The sequence below is a fragment of the Balaenoptera borealis genome (assembly GCF_965194805.1).
Source record: "Balaenoptera borealis genome assembly, chromosome: 10".
Taxonomy (NCBI): Eukaryota; Metazoa; Chordata; class Mammalia; order Artiodactyla; family Balaenopteridae; genus Balaenoptera; species Balaenoptera borealis.
Window position 1 is genome coordinate 76,730,519 of NC_138874.1, and position 19,625 is coordinate 76,750,143.

General features: G+C 34.8%; 1 protein-coding gene across 7 annotated transcripts in view; it reads left to right on the plus strand.

Annotated features, from left to right (window-relative positions):
- Positions 1–19,625, plus strand: part of PCDH15 (protocadherin related 15) — a 751,961-nt gene that overhangs the window by 410,170 nt on the left and 322,166 nt on the right. For 4 of the 7 annotated variants that reach the window (XR_014230935.1, XM_082339387.1, XM_082339383.1 and 1 more), the window contains 2 exons: positions 2,411–2,519; positions 11,399–11,511. Coding sequence is in view for 6 of the 7 variants with exons in the window: in XM_082339387.1 (XP_082195513.1) it covers positions 2,411–2,519; positions 11,399–11,511 (222 nt within the window). In the remaining variant the exon portion in view is untranslated. Of the gene's footprint in view, positions 1–1,265; positions 1,603–2,410; positions 11,512–19,625 lie in introns of those variants that run through there. The other 3 variants (XM_082339384.1, XM_082339386.1, XM_082339385.1) reach the window with 3 other exon arrangements.

The following is a 19,625-nucleotide window of genomic DNA, read 5'->3' on the forward strand; positions in this document are numbered from 1 at the left end:
ATGATTTTAGGCAGCCTCTTTGCTAATGGATGGGGCTGTGTTCCTGTCTTGCTAGTTGTTTGGCATAGGGTGTCCAGCACTGTAGCTTGCTGGTCGTTGAGTGAAGCTGAGTCTTGGCGTTGAGATGGAGATCTCTGGGAGATTTCGCCGTTTGATATTACGTGGAGCTGGGAGGTCTCTTGTGGACCTGTGTCCTGAAGTTGGCTCTCCCACCTCTGAGGCACAGCACTGACTCCTGGCTGGAGCACCAAGAGCCTTTCATCCACACGGCTCAGAATAAAAGGGAGAAAAAATAGAAAGAAAGAAAGAAAGAAAGAAAGAAAGAAAGAAAGAAAGAAAGAAAGAAGAAGAAGAGAGAGAGAGAGAGAGAGAGAGAGAAGAAGGGATAAAATAAAATAAAATAAAATAATTAAAATAAAAAATAATTATTAAGAAAAAAATTTTTTAAGTAAAAAAAAAAACGGACAGACAGAACCCTAGGACAAATGCTGAAAGCAAAGCTATACAGACAAAATCACACACAGAAGCATACACATACACACTCACAAAAAGAGAAAAAGGGGAAAAAATAATATATCTTTTGCTCCCAAAGTCCACCTCCTCAATTTGGGATGATTCGTTGTCTCTTCAGGTATTCCACAGATGCAGGGTACATCAAGTTGACGGTGGAGATTTCATCCACTGCTCCTGAGGCTGCTGGGGGAGATTTCCCTTTCTCTTCTTTGTTTGCACAGCTCCCAGGATTCAGCTTTGGATCTGGCCCCGCCTCTGCGTGTAGGTTGCCTGAGGGCATCTGTGCTTCGCCTAGACAGGACGGGGTTAAAGGAGCAGCTGATTCGGGGGCTCTGGCCAGGGGGAGGGAGGGGTTCGTATTCGGGGCGAGACTGCGGCAGCAGAGCCCAGCATGACATTGCACCAGCCTGAGGCATGCTGTGCGTTCTCCCGGGGAAATTGTCCCTGGATCACGGGACCCTGGCAGTGGTGGGCTGCACAGGCTCCCAGGAGGGGAGGTGTGGATAGTGACCTGTGCTCGCACACAGGCTTCTTGGTGGTGGCAGCAGCAGCCTTAGCGTCTCATGCCCGTCTCTGGCGTCCGCGCTGATAGCCGCGGCTTGCGCCCATCTCTGGAGCTCCTTTAAGCAGCGCTCTTAATCCCCTCTCCTTGCGCACCAGGAAACAATGAGGCAAGAAAAAGTCTCTTGCCTCTTCGGCAGCTGCAGACTTTTTCGCGGACTCCCTCCCGGCTAGCTGTGGTGTGCTAATCCCTTCAGGCTGTGTTTACGCCGCCAGCCCCAGTCCTCTCTCTGCGATCCGACCGAAGCCCGAGCCTCAGCTCCCAGCCCCGCCCGCCCCGGCGGGTGAGCAGACAAGCCTCTCCAGCTGGTGAGTGCTGGTTGGCACCGGTTCTCTGTGCGGGAATCTCTCCGCTTTGCCCTCCGCACCCCTGTTGCTGCGCTCTCCTCCGTGGCTCCGAAACTTCCCCCCTCCGCCACCCGCAGTCTCCGCCTGCGAAGGGGCTTCCTAGTGTGTGGAAACCTTTCCTCCTTCACAGCTCCTTCCCACTGGATAGAGGTTTTTTCTTTTTTCTTTTGCCCTACCCAGGTACGTGGGGAGTTTCTTGCCTTTTGGGAGGTCTGACGTCTTCTTCCAGCGTTCAGTACGTGTTCTATAGGAGCAGTTCCACCTGTAGATGTATTTCTGATGTATCTGTGGGGAGGAAGGTGATCTCCGCATCTTACTCTTCTGCCATCTTGAAGCTGCTCCCCAAATGTATATTAAGTGGGTTTTTTAAAAGATATTGAAAAAGAGAAGTTTCTAAGTGTAAACAACACATAAAATATAATGAAAGTAATTTAATAATTGCTAAGTTCAATTATTTAGGTATTAAATTATAGTTTGCTAAAATTTCAAATCAGTTAATTATCAGTGCTAGAATATATTTATAGTTGATGATGTTTTTACTATTTTAACATAACTGTTTTCTTTCCAAATGCTATAAAAGTATTCTATTAAAATACAGACCACAAATCCAAGCAATGTTGAGTCCAGTATTATATACAGAGAAGGGTAGATATTAGAATCAGTTAAAATTAAGAATTATAATAATTGAAGATAATATGCCAGATATACCAGTCATTCTGAGCTTAGTTTACCTTTCTAGGGTTGTCTCTGAATATATTTGTTTGTATTTTTTCCACGATAACAGGCAAGGCCACTCTTGGAGATTATTATAATGTCTGTCCTTCTTCAGATTCAAAATTAACTAGTCTATGGTGTTCAACCACAAATCTTGAAATCTGAGTCTAACTGCTGGCTCATGTGTTATCTAGCTGTCCAGACTACAGTATCTGCGTGTCAATTCTTTCTGAGGTAATGAAGCTGAACTAAACTCTCTGATTTTTTTTTCCAGGAAGAATTGAACCCCATCATTGTTACCCCAGCGATCCAAGCCATTGATCAGGACCGGAATATTCAGCCACCATCAGATAGGCCAGGCATCCTCTATTCCATCCTTGTTGGTTTGTATCTGCTAACATTTTGCACTCTCAGTTATAGCTCTAGAATCATGTAGGGAAAAAATATGTTTCAAATTTAAAAAAAACTTTAATAACAAAGATTTTCTTTTTAGAAATTATTTTTTAAAAATTTTATTGAAATTATTTTTTATGTATAAATAAATTTTAAAATAACCATTTAAAAATAACCATTTTTCTTCTTTAGTATTAGTCTCAGTGAAATTTGTAGAACAACAAGTAGAAACACTTTTATTGAGGAAGCAAAACAACTTCAAAAATAGGATTTAATCTACCTATTGGTAGTTTCCTCTGTATCACCTCATAAAGAATTCTCTAAGAAAAAATTGAAAATCAATTGAAAAACTTACAGTTTGCTCTACTAGTACTTTATCATTGGTTGGATACCATTACATAATTCTAAAAGTATGTGGCAATTAAATAAGAGCTATCAGAGCCAAAAAGAAAGAGAAAGATCATGTTACCCCAAGGAAACATTATACCCTTGGTTAATTTTTCCTTGAACAAGTTCACAGAAGCCATTTTAATCCATTCTTGTGCATATCTGCCAGTTCTACCAAAAGCAAAAATGAGAATCTGATCATGTCACTCTTCTTAAATTGCTTTTGCTAAAATATGGATGTTGCTGCTTTGCATGATTTATAGTCTCTAGAGAGACAGATATATGTAAAATAGACCATACATCTCTTAATGAAGAAGGTCACTTCTGAAGTATGCTTGAAAATAAATATTCAATGGAATTTAACTTTACCCTTAACCCCTTCCCACCCCATGTACACGTATATAACAACACAACCACCTAGAGACGTTAGACAGATTTCAAAATATGATGCTGTATCCTACTTAGAAATGCTGTCTGTAAAGAAAATTCAAGTAATTCTGTTTCAAGCCTTTGGTGTCTAGAACTACATACGTATTATAAGTCAGTTGTATAGATTAGACTATTAAACTTTTAAAAAGCGCTTATGAACATAAACAGAAGTCTCTAAGTCTGTAGGGGGTTTGGTATACATAAAAGGAAATAGTCATTGTTTATTTTATTAACTGAGGGCTTGACAATATGTCAATTACTATGCTCGATGCTATAGATACAAAGATGAGGGATAAATGTTCTAGGTTAGGGAGGGGTAGAGTCTATGGATAGAAACATGCCAAAAAATAAATTAAAATACATGGTTTTAAGTACTACAAATAAAGTATGAGCCACATATCATGTGATCTCATGGGAGGAAAATATTAAGGATTTCTAAGAAAATTGCTTAGACAGAGTTATTTTAGCAAAAAGAGAGGGGTTTTCAAGTATAAAATGGGATAAAAATTATTTAGATAGATGATGCAGCCTGTGCAAAGTCCAAAGCATTACATTTAAAGATAGTCTTGGGGAACCATGTTACTCAGAATGGGATAGTATCCACTGATATTCATGTTTCTTTCACTTAAAAAAATTTAATCTCTTTCAATAAATGAGTGCTTACTCTGTTGAGCAAGACAGATTCCTCACTTTGTAGCACTGGTTTTCGGGCCGCAGAAACAGGCAATAAACAATTAATGTGGTAAATAAACGTATTTATTATACAAAATAAATGGTAGTCAGTGCTATGAGAAAAATCGAGCTGATGTATGGGATTGGAGGTACAGAAGGGGTGTTGCAGTATTAAATAGGATTGATCAGGATATGTCTCATTAAAAAGGTGAGATTTGAGTAAAATCCTATAAAACTTGAAGGAGTTAACCATGTTGATATCTGGGAAAAGAGTTTCTAGGCAGAGATAAAAGCAGGAGTTTGCCTGATGAGTTTCAGAAACATCAATGAGGCCAGTAGCACTGGAGAGGAGTCAGTGAGGGGGAAGTAGAAGAAAGAGGGTATGAGAAATAAGGGGGGGCCAGAAAACATAGTCTTGTATACTATTGAGCTTTGTTGGCTTTTACTCTGAGTGAAATGTGGAACCAATGCAGGAATTAGAGTAGAAAAATGATGTAATGACATTAAGTTTCATCAACCTCCAACATTAGGATAATGGATAGTACTACATAATATATATAACCTCTATCATTAACTTTGCTTTCACAGCTAAGTTGAATAAATTGATATATTTTCATAGTATGTACATTTCTAAAAGATAGAGAGGACATTGTTAAGTGTTGAGAGCATAGCCTCTGGAATTGTACTATCCATGTTTAAATCCTGACTTCAACCCTTACTATTCATATAATGTTAGGCAAGTTACTTAATCTCTCTGTCTCAGATTGTTCCTCTTAAAAATAGACCTTTGATAAAAGGATTGCTCAAAATAGACTTTTCTATAAAAGTGTTTTGAGAATTTGATCTAATGCATGTAAATATTAGTGCCTGGAAAAAAGCACTCGATAAATGTTAGTTGATGTTGTTATTACCATTAGAAAGAAAAAGAAAGTATGTTTCCTAAGTCGTGCAAAACTGTTGAAAATAGAAGCACAAACCCTTTCCCTCTGCCACTAGGCAGGGTTCCCATGGCTCTGATTTTACCTACTTTTCCAGAACTCTTAGTTTCCCTTATGTCCATCCAGATAATTCTGAATGTATGTGTTCTTCAGAGCTTGCTTTCCCAGTTGCTAGGTGGCAAGCTCTTCTACTTTCACACATTATTGATAGTCGGTTTACTAGACTTGAGGATGTGGATGCTGATGTCTGTAAGAAGGTTATCCAGGGACTATTGCCATCCCCTTCACTGGTCCTACCATCATTATCATCAATGGGGGAATTACTGCCACTTCTATTGATTACGCACAGTAGCCTGAGCCAATTCTATGTCATCTTAATAGAGAATATCAACAAAAAGATGGAAATTATAAAAAGGAAACAAGTTTTGGAGTTGAAAAGTATAACAACTGAAATTAAAAATTCACTAGCAGGGCTCAATGAAGATTCAAGCAGGAAGAAGAAAGAATCAGCAAACTTGAAGAGAGGTCAATTGAATTACCAAATCTGAGAAGATGAAAGAGAAAAAGAATGAAGAAAGGCAAAGAGAGCTTCAGAGACCTAAAAAATACCATTCTGTAGACCAATTTATGCATAACAGGAGTCCCAGAAGGAGAGAACAGAAAGGGGCAGAAAGAATATAGGAATAAGTAATGATCAAAAACTAAATTTGAGGAAAACAATCTATACCTCCAAGAAGCTAATTGAACTCCCCAAAAGGACAGACCTACAATAAATCCATGCTTAGACACATCCCAATCAAACTGTCAAATGACACAGACAAAAGATAATTCAAAAGTAACAAAAAAGAGGTGACTTTATAATAGAAATTGATTCTCAATAAAATTATAACCCGACTTCTCATCAGGAAACATGGATACTGGAATACGTTAGTATGACATGTTCAGAGAACTGAAAGAAAAGAAAATGTTCATTAATAGTTCTAAATACAGCAAATATATCCTTCAAAAATAAATGAGAAATTAAGATATTCCCAGATAATCTGAGAATTTATCAGTAGCACACCTTTGCTACAAGAAATACTGAAGGGTAGAGACCTAAGGCTGAAATGAAAGCACAGTAGAAAGTATCTCAGTTCTACATGAAGAAATAAAGAACACTGGTAAAAATAACTACATAGTTAAGTATAAAAGACATTTTATATATATATATATATATATATATATATATATATATATATACATATATATATATATATACACATATATATATATACACATACACACACACACATGCTAGTAATTCTTCTTTCTCTTATTTGATTTAAAGAAAATATCATAAATCAATAATTATACATCTATATTGATGGACAAAGTAGAAACATGTAACTTGTGATAATAACAGCAAAGAGCAAAGGTAAAATAGAGTTATATAGGAGTAAAATTTTTATACACTATTGAAGTTAAGTTGCTATTAGTCCAAATTAGATTGCCATAAATTAAGACATCAATCTTAATTACCAGGATAGCCACTAGGAGAATAGTTTAACAATTTAATTGTTTACATAATTTGAAGATTTATAGTAAAACACAAAACAAAGGAATTTAAACAGTACACATGAAAAATAAGGCAGTAATGGAACAATAGAGGAACAAAAAGAACATAAGATATATAGAAGACAGATAGCAAAATGGCAGAGGTAAATACCATCTTTTTTAGTAATCACAATCAATGTAAATGGATTCAATGTTCCAGTTAAAAGACTCAGATTGGCACAATGCATAAAAAAGAGAAAAAGAAAAACATGATCTTACTATATGCTATCTCTAAGAAACACATTTTAGATTAAAGACATAACTAGTTGGAGCATAAAAGGATGTAAAAAGGTAGTTTATGCGAATAATAACTAAAAGTGAGCTGAAGTAGCACTACTAATGTTAGATATAATAGACTGTAAAATAAAATTTTTCACTTGAGACAAATATGGACATCTTATACTGATAAAAGGGTCAATCCATCAAGAAGGTATAACAATTATAAGCATATATGCATCTAACAATAGAGCCCAGAAGTGAAGCAAAACCTGACATACTTGAAGGGGGAAATAGACAATTCAAGCACAGTAGTTAAATACTTCAATACTATACTTTCAATAATGGATTAAAAACTAGGCAGAAGATCAGCAAGGCAAAAGAAGAATTGAACAACATTATAAACCAACAAGATCCTATAGACATCAATATAACGCTCAACCCAAAAACAATAGCATATACATTCTTCTCAAGAATATTCTCTAGTATAGACCATATGCTAGGTTGTAAAACAGGTCTCATTAAACTGAAAATGATTGAAATCATACAAACTATATCCTCTGACCACAAAGGAATGAAATTAGAGGTGAATAACAAAGGAAATTTTGCAGACTCACAAATTAAACAACAACTACTAAATAACAAATGGCTCAAATAAGAAATTACAAAGGAAATTAGAAAAATACTTTGAGATAAATAAAAATGAAAATACATTATACCAAAACTTATAGGATGCAGCTTAAGTGACAGTCAGAAGGAGGTGTATAGCTGTACATGCCAACATTGAAAAAGAAGAAAAATTCTTAATCAGCAATGTAATTGTTCACACTAAAACCCTGGAAAAGGAAACTAAAAGAAAGCATAGGGATAGAAATAATAAAGACCAGAGTGGAAATTAATCAAATGGAGAATAGAAAAATAATAGATAAAGTCAATGAAACTAAAAATTGATTATTTGAAAGAAGCAGTAAAACTGACAAACTTCTAGCTATATTGACTAGGAATAAAATAGAGAAGAAGCAATTTACTAACTCTAGAATGAGAGGAACTAAAAAGCTTCTGCACAGTGAAGGAAATCATGATCAAAATGAAAAGGCAAGGTATTTGCAAATCATATATTCTATAAGGGATTAATATCCAAAATATATAAAGAAAACTCATACAACTCAACAGCAAAATAAAAAACAAACAACATGATTTAAAAATGAGCAGGGGATCTGAATAGACATTTTTCCAAAGAAGACATACAGATGGCCAACAGTCACATGAAAACGTTTTCAGCATTACTAATCAACAGGTAAATGCAAATGTAAATCACAATGAAATATCACCTCATACCTGTTAGAATAAGTATTATCAAATTGACAAGGAATAACAAATGTTGGAGATAATGTGGAGAGAAGAGAATCCTTGCACACTGCTGGTGGGACTGTAAATTGGTGCAGCCACTTTGGAACAATATGGAGAGTCCTCAAAAAATTAAGTATAGAACTATCATATGACCCAACTATTCCTCTTCTGAGTATTAATGCAAATAACACAAAAACACTAACTTGAAAGATATATGTGTCCCTATGTTCACTGCAGCATTATTTATCTAATAGCCTAGATATGGAAACAACTTAAGTGTCCAGTGATGGATGAATGGATAAAGAAGTGGTATATATATAAATATATATATTAAAAAATATATATATATACCACTGTATATATGTGTGTGTGTGTGTATATATATATATATATATATATATATACACACACACACACACACACATATATACATATAAGTATGTACACACACAATGGAATAGTATTTGGCCATAAAAAAGAATGAAATCCTGCCATTTGTAGCCATATGGATGGACCTTACGGGTATTATGCTAAGTGAAGTAAATCAAATGGAGAAAGACAGATATTGTATGATTTCATTCATATGTGGAATATAAAAAAAAAACAAACAATGAACAAATAAAATAAAACTTACAGATACGGAGAACAGATAAGTGTTTACTGGAGGGGAATGAGGCTGAGGGGTGGACGAAATGGGTGAAGAGGGTATAGTGCTGGATGGTGACTAGACTTGTGGTGGTGATCACTCTGTAGTGTATACAAATATTTAACTATAATGCTGTACACCAGACAATTATATAATAATAACAATGGAAACACAACACACCAAACTAAAATGGAAACACAACACACCAAAACTTATGTGATGCAGCAAAAGCAGTTCTAAGAGGAAAGTTTACAGTGAGAAATGCCTACATTAAGGAAAATAAAATCAGAAAAAAACAACCTAACTCTACACCTGAAAGAACTGGAAAAATGAAAACAAATTAAGCCCAAAGTTAGCAATGGAAAGAAATAATGAATATTAGAGCAGAAATAAATAAAACAGAAACAAGAAAGAGAAATAGAATAGATCAATAGAAAAGATCAATAAAACTAAAAGCTGTTTTTTTTTGAAAATGTGAACAAAATTGACAAACCTTTGGCTAGACTAAAAAGAAAGATGACTCAAATTTATAAAATTATAAATGAAAGAGGAGATATTACAACTGATATCATAGAAATTCAAGAGGTTTGATATTTTTTCCTCAATCCTACTTTGGGGATCACCACAGTAAACAATAAGTAAAAATTGTATCTAGCTAACTGGGAGAGTAAAGTGGCATTTATTTCAAGTAAAGTTTATTTCAGTGATTATAAGTAAATGGGATGTTCAAAGATTTAGGAGGCTATCACAGTGGTAGAAGAATGAAATGACAAGACTCTGAATGAGAGGCTAACACTATATAAGTGAAACCCACTGGAGAGAATGACAGACAAGGAAGAATCATTTGGAAAATATATGCAGAGTTGTATTAGAGGAATAAGGATTTGAACCAGTATAGTGAGAAAAATGGTGGTATCGTTAGCAAAAATTCAGTTCATGGATTTTGGCATCCACCTTGGACCATTGCTAACTGAGCAAGAAAGAAATAGAATCTCAGTGTAGTTTTAATTTGAGTTTTCCTTCTTATGTATAAAGGTGAATATCTTTGTGTGCGGTCAAGAGTCATCTGCCTTTCTCTTTCTGTGAACTATCTGTTCATTCTCTATCCCAAAACTTTTTAAAAAATATATTGCTGATCTTTTACTTTTCTAGTTTGCAAATCTACATATGTTAGGGATATAAGCCTTTGTCTCTGACGTAAATACAAATATTTCCCTGGTTTGTCACCTGCAGTTTTATTTTGTTTATTGTGTTTTGCCATGCAATTTGTAATGCCATTAAATTTATCACTCTTTTTCCTTATTGATTCTTTATTTTGAGCCATAGGTAGGAAAGTTATGCCCACTCTCACATTAGAATAGGATTCATCCGTGTTTTCAGCTATTACTAGCTCTTATGTTGTTTTATTGCTTATTGTGCATGAATATCTTCTCCATTTGGAGTTTACTCTAGTATATTGTATGAAGAATAGACACAATTTTATCATTTTCTGTCTCTCCTATTAGGTTAATGCTCCTATTCAAAAATCCATTTTCCCCTATTATTTTGAGATGACTCCTTTATCATAAGCTCAATTTTCATATGCACTTTTGACTATTTCTGGATTTTTAAGTCTATTTTACTGACATATATTTTCTCCCCTCACATAATGCCCAGGAAAATTTTCTTTCTTGTCTCATAGTTGAAGCAAAAGAGTATAGCAATTAACGCAGTTTTGTATATGTTTGGCGTCTGTCAACCTGGATTTGAATGCAAGTTCTGTCTGACATTGTCTCTTTGAATTTGGACAAATTACTTAATATTGCAAATCTCCTAAGTTCTCCTGTGTAAAATGGGAATGATTTACAGAGTTATCAATGATTACTTATATAAAGCATTTAGTACAGTGTAGGATTCAATAATTGGCAGCTGTGTTATTTTATTCTTATCATTATTGTTATGCTAAATGCATATATCCCACAGTTATATGATTTGACTTCCACTTTATCTTCACTTTGGAAAAAAGAATGTTGTAGTATATAAAGGAAGATGATACAATTCAAGGAAATTTCAACTCACTAAAATGGCTGCATTTAAGAAATATCCTCTCTAGACACTGAGTAATTCAAAATATTTTATTTAATATTTGAATATTTTTATTTCATATGATTGATATATTTAGCTGAATACTTATCTTAAGAAAAATATTTGCCCAGCTAGACAGAATATTCTTATTTTAATTTCCAAGCAACTTGATATTTGGTACAAATTACTAGTCATTGTTATAAGATATGGTGAAAGACCATGTAGATTATAATTAATATTTATGTACCACTAAAATACAATTTTATAATTCAAAATTTGTTCTCGATATACTTTATATCTCTTTTATGTGATGAAGTTTCAAATTAATTAAAGTGCTCACTTAATAAAAGATATTTGGAAAATCATCCAAACAAGTATTTTCACCCTCTTACTCATAAACTAATGAAAGATATACCACATTTGCATCTGCTTTCCCTAGACTGTATAATTATGAAACTTAATTTACTAATAAAATTATGGTTTTGTTCCTCAGTTAATGAAGGGAAATAGATATAGCAAATACACATATTACTTATTGTTCTCAATTAAGTGCTGAAATGTCAATGTCTTTCAGGGACTCCTGAGGATTACCCACGATTTTTTCATATGCATCCCAGGACTGCAGAACTTAGTCTCCTGGAGCCAGTAAATAGAGACTTTCACCAGAAGTTTGATTTGGTTATTAAGGTAAATTTAACTAATTGCTTAACGTTCTTGGGTTTATAAATATAGCTAATGTTCTAATGTTCTTGTGTTTTTCAATGAATCCTCTAGAGGCTACTGTAGGGACTTTTAAGCTATAAAAATTAAAATTAATTTGAACTGCAATTAGCCAGTTTTTCTTTAAAAAGGTGAAGTGCAACAGTTCTAATACATCGTGTTGCTTTTCTTTAACATAACTTTTTATATTACAATGCTATTCAAATACTGAATATTTTTATATGTAATAAATGCCTTGGTCAAATGTATGTAATTCTACATACTATAATTTATTACATCTTCTAACATTTAGTTTAGGTTTTGTTTTCTGTTTGTTTGTTTTTTTTTTACCAAGTGGATTTAATTTTTGACCACAAAAGCTTAACCAATGAATGTATTTAAAAAGTGCCTGGATTTATATATATTTTTATTTTAATAATATATTATGTTTTTTAATGTTATTGCTTTTTCAAAACTAAAAAGAAAAGATCTTGCTTGTCCAGAAATTATTTTAGTATATGTTTCATTATTTCTTTATTTTGAAAGATGTTCTTCAACCACAAAAATTTTCAAAGCTAAGGGAATCCATTTGGCATTACAATTTTGATTTAATAATATATAATATATTGTAATAAAATCATTGCAAAGGTATTGTGGAAACCCAGATGATCTATCCGTTAATTCTTAGAGACTTTACTGAGAAAGTAAGATTTGAGCTGAGCAGTGAAGGAAGAGTATGAATTTACCAAGTAGAGATCGGGGCTAGGAGAAAAGCATTTTAAGTAAAAGAACAGAAATAAGCAAGGACACACAGTATCTCTAGTGTGTATTGTCTGACTTTTTCATATCTAAACATATAAAAAATAGATATAGATATGCAGCCCTATGGCATTTTTTTTTTAATTTAAAAGTGTTAAAGGAAAAGGAAGTAAGGTAAGGAAGCTTACTGAGCATGTACATTGTACAAGGTGTTTTATGTATATTTTATAGCCACAACCTTAGTACTTAGTACTATGCTTATGGGTACAAATGTCAAAACTAAAGTTCAGATAGGGCAAGTGATTGAATCAGAGTTACATCACTAATAAGCAGCAGAATTGAAATTCAAATTTAAGTTTATCTAAGCTAAAGCCATACTTATTTCACTTCACGAAGATGCAATTCCTTAGAAATGGTTTTCTGGTGTAATTATCTGTCAGTGCAACTGCAAACAATAATACATCTATACACTTAATTTTAGCTCAAATTAAGACATATTTTGTTAGCACCGATTATGTTATACACACTAGATTCTGTATTTAGTGTTTCTTTGTCCTTGAAGAATGCATAGTCTAGAAGGAGAAAGAATCACATAAGCTGATAAATCAAATACAACATATCAACTGCTAACAGGAAGGCAATGTAAAAGCTCTAACGAAGCACAGGTTAAGGACATTTAAATTAATCTGGGACTCAGGGAAGATTTTCTGGGGATTATCCCAAGCTCAATGTTGTTGTATTGGATGGCTTAGGCTAATGAATGAAAGCAGGAAATATGTTTGACCATAAGGAAGAACAGAAGCAAAAGCTTGGAGGCATGATGTACCAGGCTACAAGCAGTTAACAGGGAAATGAGATATAGAGCCAGACCTTGGAGAGAGCCTTATGTTCGACTGCAATTTCCTTGGATTTCATTCAGTAGGGGTTTGGGAGTCATTCAACAAAGAAAGGCTCTTTTTACCATTTATGTAAAATAGTCACGCATGAGATTCATCTTGCACGGTTTTATTTTAATTATCATTGGACTATATAAAACTCCAAAATGTGTTTCCATTGTCTCCTGTGGATCTACCTGGAGCCCTGTGGTGCTACACTCTGTGGGAGTTAAGAAACTTGACAAAGCACTGTTTCCAAACTGCCCCACTTGAAATATGAAATCAATTATTTTTCTTTATTATCAAAGTCATTTGTCCTGGTGTACCCCAGGTATAGTGAAACTCAGTCTATGAATTATAGAAACAAAAATCAATTGGGACAGGCCAGAGATAATTTTTTTTTGTTTTAATAACACTTTATATTATTAATGGAAGTTTTTACCGACATTATTAGATTCAAATTATTGTGTTTTGTGTGCAGTCAAGGGGATAATAAGCAAAGGTATCAATCTGTAAGAATAATAATGTGCCACTTGCTTGAATATTAGCTGAGTATTGTGTCTTTGTATAAGGATCCATTGAAGTGCTACAATCTGGTAGTTCTCTGCAGTAAGTCTTTCAAATTCTTCCCTTTTTCTTATTTTAATAATGCTTCATTTTTCATTGACCATAATTTTTTTTTTATTGGACTTGATCCCAATTTCTGTTTTGGAAGCTAAGGAAAAATAAAATAAAATGAAGTATCCTCTTCTAGACTTTGAAGAAGAATTCTGCTTTAAAAAGCTGTATGCACATTTAACAGTCACAAGTTAGAAATTTATCATCTTCATTTTATCTATTTCTGCCAGTTATTTACTAAGTATACTGACAAATAAAAATGTAAAGGTGAAATTAGGAAGGCAAAATGGAGTAGTTCACCAACTTTAGAATATTAAAGGATTAAAACACATCTAATTAAAAGAGAAAAGGGTGTTCCATTTCAAAACACTATTCCAAATTTTACATAATTGCAATCATTTAAGCACACTTTAAAATGAAACACACATTTTGAATAAGAATCATAGCCAGTCCTGGGTTTTCCCAGGACAGTTCATATTTATGCCTATTGTCCTTGTGTAATTATTCATAAAACATCTTTCACCCTCAAAAATGTCCCAGTTTGGATGAAAGTTTATGCGATCACCATAGTTATACAGCAAAAAACAATTATGCAATAGAAATATGAAAGCACAGTTTAGATTCTAGATGATGATGAATTAGTTCATGCATGGAGTGTCTCTAACAAAGTCCAGAACATTCACCTTCACTATTAGAAGTGCAGTATTTTTACAAAAATATTAATAATTTATATATTTATACTCTGGGCATCTAATACAAGCGTTAAATGGATAAATTATCAGTAATTCACTGTCTTTCAGTTGCTCAAACATAATTTTTTTGTCTAAATCTCTTTTTTTAAATTTATTTCTTTATTTTTGGCTGCATAGGGTCTTCATTGCTGCGCGTGGGCTACTCTTTGTTGCAGTGCGCGTGCTTCTCATTGCGGTGGCTTCTCTTGTTGTGGAACATGGGCTCTAGGTGCACAGGCTTCAGTAGTTGTGGCATGAGGGCTCAACAGTTGTGGCTTGCAGGCTCTAGAGCACAGGCTCAGTAGTTGCGGCGCACGGGCTTAGTTGCTCCACGGCATGTGGGATCTTCCTGGACCAGGGCTCAAACCCGTGCCCCCTGTATTGGCAGGCGGATTCTTAACGACTGTGCCACCAGGGAAGTACCTGTCTAAATCTCTTTAGTTAACAACTAATAGCAAGGGTCACAATGATACCACAAATATCACTGTATCATGGTCCCTCTGATTTTCATGTTGTTATTCATTGACCTACTTATACTGCATAGCAGGCTGACCTTTAACATCTTTTCTTTCCACATAATGAGCATAATTAACCCTAAGCTCTCATCAGTCACCCTGCATACTTTCTGTGCCAGCCATACTAAACGACTTGCACTGCCTTAAACTCACCATGCTCTTTCTAGCCTGCAGGCATTTGCTGTTCTTCCTGAATCATTCCTCCTTTTTTTTTTTAATCAGCAGTCTAATTCACACTGATATTTCATTGATGCTTCGTATGCTAAGACAGACAGTTCCTCTGGAAAGGCATGACCACTGATCGGAAGCCCCTCCTTGCATCCCACTAGTCCCTGTGGTGGCTTTGATCATTCTGTATAGAATTTGCCTGTTTATTTTCCCCTGACCTCTATAGGAGGGAGGGCAGATTGTAATATATTTCTTCAACATTTTGTCCCAAGCCCATACCCCTATCCACGTACAATGTATAAAAGTGCTCAATACGTATTTCTTGTAATGGCTTTCTCCCTGGCACAGTAAATCTTTTTAAGGCTGCTGGATTTGGGTACTGCGTCTTCATTGCATTTAAATACATATATTTGAAAGTACATGTATTTGATAGAATTTTATCCTGTCTCTGCCCAGAATAAAGGTGCAAGGAACTTCTCGAATAAATTCAATCCCTGGAAAAAAGCCATACCTATATTAAGACAGTTTAAAGCTATTTATGACTGTATTTAAACAAACAAACAAAAAATTCTCCTTCTAAAGAAAAGATACATATTTTACACAGAAAATGAGCCAGAGAATTGAAACTGGTGAGCCTGAATAGTAGAGTTAATTTGCCAGTTCTCCTGGCGAGTTACTTTGCTTTAGTAATTTGAGATTCACAGGACAACAGTGTACAAGAAATGATTGAGGCCTACAAGAACAGCGACTACAGCCCTTGATCCTACACATGAATCTCTAATGCCACAACCCTAGAAAATATTTGGCCTCTATTTGAATAATGATATCAATTTTACTTTACTGCTTAGGAATTCAATGGGTAACTAGGATTCACTGTCTTTAAGCCATATGACATTTGCTAGTTTTCAATTTGCCAAATCCTTTCTGAGTGCCTATTAAGTGCCTGATATTTTGCTTGGTGTTGAGGAGACAGAAATGTATGAAAGCTCTGCCTCAAGGAAGAGGTATGGAAAGTATGGAAATTGTGCTTTTAGACATATTTCCCTTCTGATTTCTACATCTGTATTTCCAAGTACTGGCTGAATAACTACTCCTAGTATTTTGCAATTGCGTCAAATTAACGTAGTAAACTATATACATCCGTTTGAAACCTCGGCTTCTTTCTTTCAATTAATAATATTACAATCAGCTTGTCACCCAAGCTAGGAGTTCCCAGTTCTTCTGAGACACCAGCTCCTGTATGGCCCTATCCAGTCACTTTTCAAGTCCTATCCAGATACATCTGGAATTTCTTTTGAATGTCTCCCGCAACTCTCCATGCCCACTGCAGTGCTCTAGTTTTCATCCTCAAGGCCCTTCATCTCACACAAGTGATCTCTAAGATTTTAGCCTCTTTTTCATGCATCCTGTCCATCTCCCCACATTGCCAATAGATATTGCTAACACAAAAAGATAGATCATGCTGCTCCATATTGCCTTCAAGCCAGTTGACAAATTGCCCACTACATGAAATTCCAACAGAAAACTTTGTTGATTTGAAAGATCAGGTATTAGGGGCAGACGGACAGAGTAAGAAGTCACAGATGATCGGTCATCACTTCTCAAAATAAAAAGGATGGCATCCCCCATGAACATGAGAGAGCTATCAAAATTCATTAAAGCTGTTAAGGAGAATGTGAAGTATAAGTTACTATCATTCTGCTGTGGTGTATGGATTGTCAGTTTATCAAAAAAAAAAAAAAGAGAGAGACACACACAAATAGAGAAATTAAAAGGAGAGAAGAAGGGCTTAGATGCTCCCTTTGAGAAAGATTGAATAGAATCTTTCAGTGAGCCAGGGTTATGATAAGAAAAAAAAAAAAAAAAAATCAGAGCTGATGTTGTCCAGCCATAGGAAGGAAGACAAATTCTATAAATGACATACTTTCATAATTCTGGAAATATTCTAGCCATATATGCCTCTCCCTATTCTTATGGATTCCCATTGAAAGAATAAAATACACATATCTCACATCTTAGTTCAGCAGTTAAGTGAAAAGTAAGCTCACTTCCTCTGCCCAATAGCAAGATCTATAAGGTAAAGAAGTTTAAGTCCATTAAGAGTGAAAGTCTTTTATATGTTTTAGGGAAAATTATCCCACAGAAATTTCAGGTATTAGTTCTTATCAGTAATGAAACAACAATCCCTCCATTGATGTCTTAATGAATAATACACTTTTAGAAATCTACTGACATATTTGATACATTTGCTAGATGTTCATCTTTTAATTTTACGTTCTTTTTTTTTCAATTTAGTAGATTGTCACGTAAAACATTACGTTTGTTTCTTCAAAAAGAACACTGTATCCTTTTATTTACTCCTGCTTGTTCACATTTCTACAAATTCTAAGTACTAGGCTAAATTAATTGACTATTATGACAATTATGGAAATTAATACAAGGAAAGAATATATGGTGTCCTCTTTTCTCATGTTGTTATTCATCCTGCTAGGTTAGTTAGAACAGAAATAGAATACAGCAGTTGAATATAGTGGCTGTCCAAATGTGCAAGCTGACAAAAGACACACAGAAGTGATATTTTATTTGGCCTCTTTCCTTCTTCACAAGGTGAGCTGCAACTGCTTGGAAGAAGAGAAGCAATTTATCCATTCTCATCACAGTCCCTTGATTTTGGCAAGGCCCTCTTGTCTGCAAAGGTCATTGTAAGAGTACAACAGCAAGTCTAAATATTGTAGAATGTTCACATGGAAGACACTCTGAGCAGACCTTGCCGTATCTCCCCACTTCACACACAGAAACTACCTTAACCCTCCTACATGAATGTTCTCAAGTAATCTTTCTTCATAGGCTTCTTGGTTGTTGCATAGAAAATGAAATTAAAAGGGTATATCTAAAGACTTGAAAGCTAAACAGGTCTTCTCACTAGTTTTTTCTCAAGAACAGACTAGTACATAGGAGAAACTCCCATTCTCATTACCTTCCAGGCTCTGAAAAATAACCCACTTAGAGACAGACTTTTTTTGTATACTGATGATTTTTTGAAATTCAGATATTCCAGGATGGACTATTCCAGTCAACCAGTTCACAAAGGCACCTTAGGAGAGAGCTTTCTCCTAGTGGAGAGAATACTCTGTGGGAATGGAATCAGAATCCAGCATAGACATTTGCTGGTTGAGGAAGTGAAGGGCAGGGCAAAATAAGGGGACTACAACATGAATTAGAAGCACTCCAGAAAAAAGTTACTACACCATCACGATCATAATTTTGTCTCTGGCTCACTGTGCTATTTATAGCCAAGATGATTCTCATGTTCAAACCACCAGCCAAATAGTGTGATATATCTGTGCTTGGCAGGAGTTTTCTGAATCTGTGGTCTCTCTGGGAGCAACTGGGTTTTTCTTCTTTAAATTATTCAAAATTGCCTTAGTCATTCTAGTGTCAGTTTATATCTCAAGCTCTAAGCAAAGAGAAAGATTTTTATTATTGAAAAATATACAGAAGATCCAAGGATTCATGTTTTCACTGCAATAAGTTATAAACACAGTGGGCATATTCTTACATCAAATGAAGATAGAATATACTTTAAAAATATTTTCTAGATGGGAAGTGTGTCAGTATTATTTTGTTGTCATATTATAAACCCCTTTGGGAGTGCATTGTTTATAGTCTGCCTAGTAAAGATATCTTTTCTTTTTTCTCAAACAGAAAATGTTTTTATTTCCAGACAGAAATGCACTCTTTCGCTATGCTTACGGCATTACAAACAAATCAGTTGTATAAGATACAAGACAATTCTTTGTGTTTTATCTGATAAATTATTTTATGTTTTGCAAGTTCTTAAATATTTTTAGTAATAGTCATAAATAGGCTGTTGTCAGACTATGTATTCTTTAATTTTTAGAGTAGTAAAGTTTAAATAAATGAAGTTTCTGTAGGTTGTAAAGCAATATAATAGTATAAGAAGGGTCAAGAAGCAATAGAATGCACTTATTTTAATTATTAATTAGTCGGCAATATTAATATGATCTTTGATCCAGGGAACACAGGCTTACCACAGCCATCTCTCCCTAAGACGTTCCAAAAGAAAAATGTATGTACAAAAAAGGGAAATGTAACCCTTTACAGTCACTGGGGCTTCAACCCCCAGCCCTTGTAGAGTTTAGTGAGCTGAACAGGATCCTGTGGAGAACTCCCTTATATAAGTGAGGTTCCTCCACTTTTACTTCCCACCCTCAGGTCCAAACTGAAATTTGAGACTTTACTTAAAGGCTGAAAACAGTAGCAGCTTGCATAAAAGGCTAGAGCAGAATTGACCTAAGGTGTTCCACCTTGGCTTTTTTTGAGTGTAACAGCTGCCTACAAACATGTGAGAGGAGTCAAAATGCTAGACAGCAATTTATTCTCAAAGGTCTATTGATTGGACATGTTAGGATCCT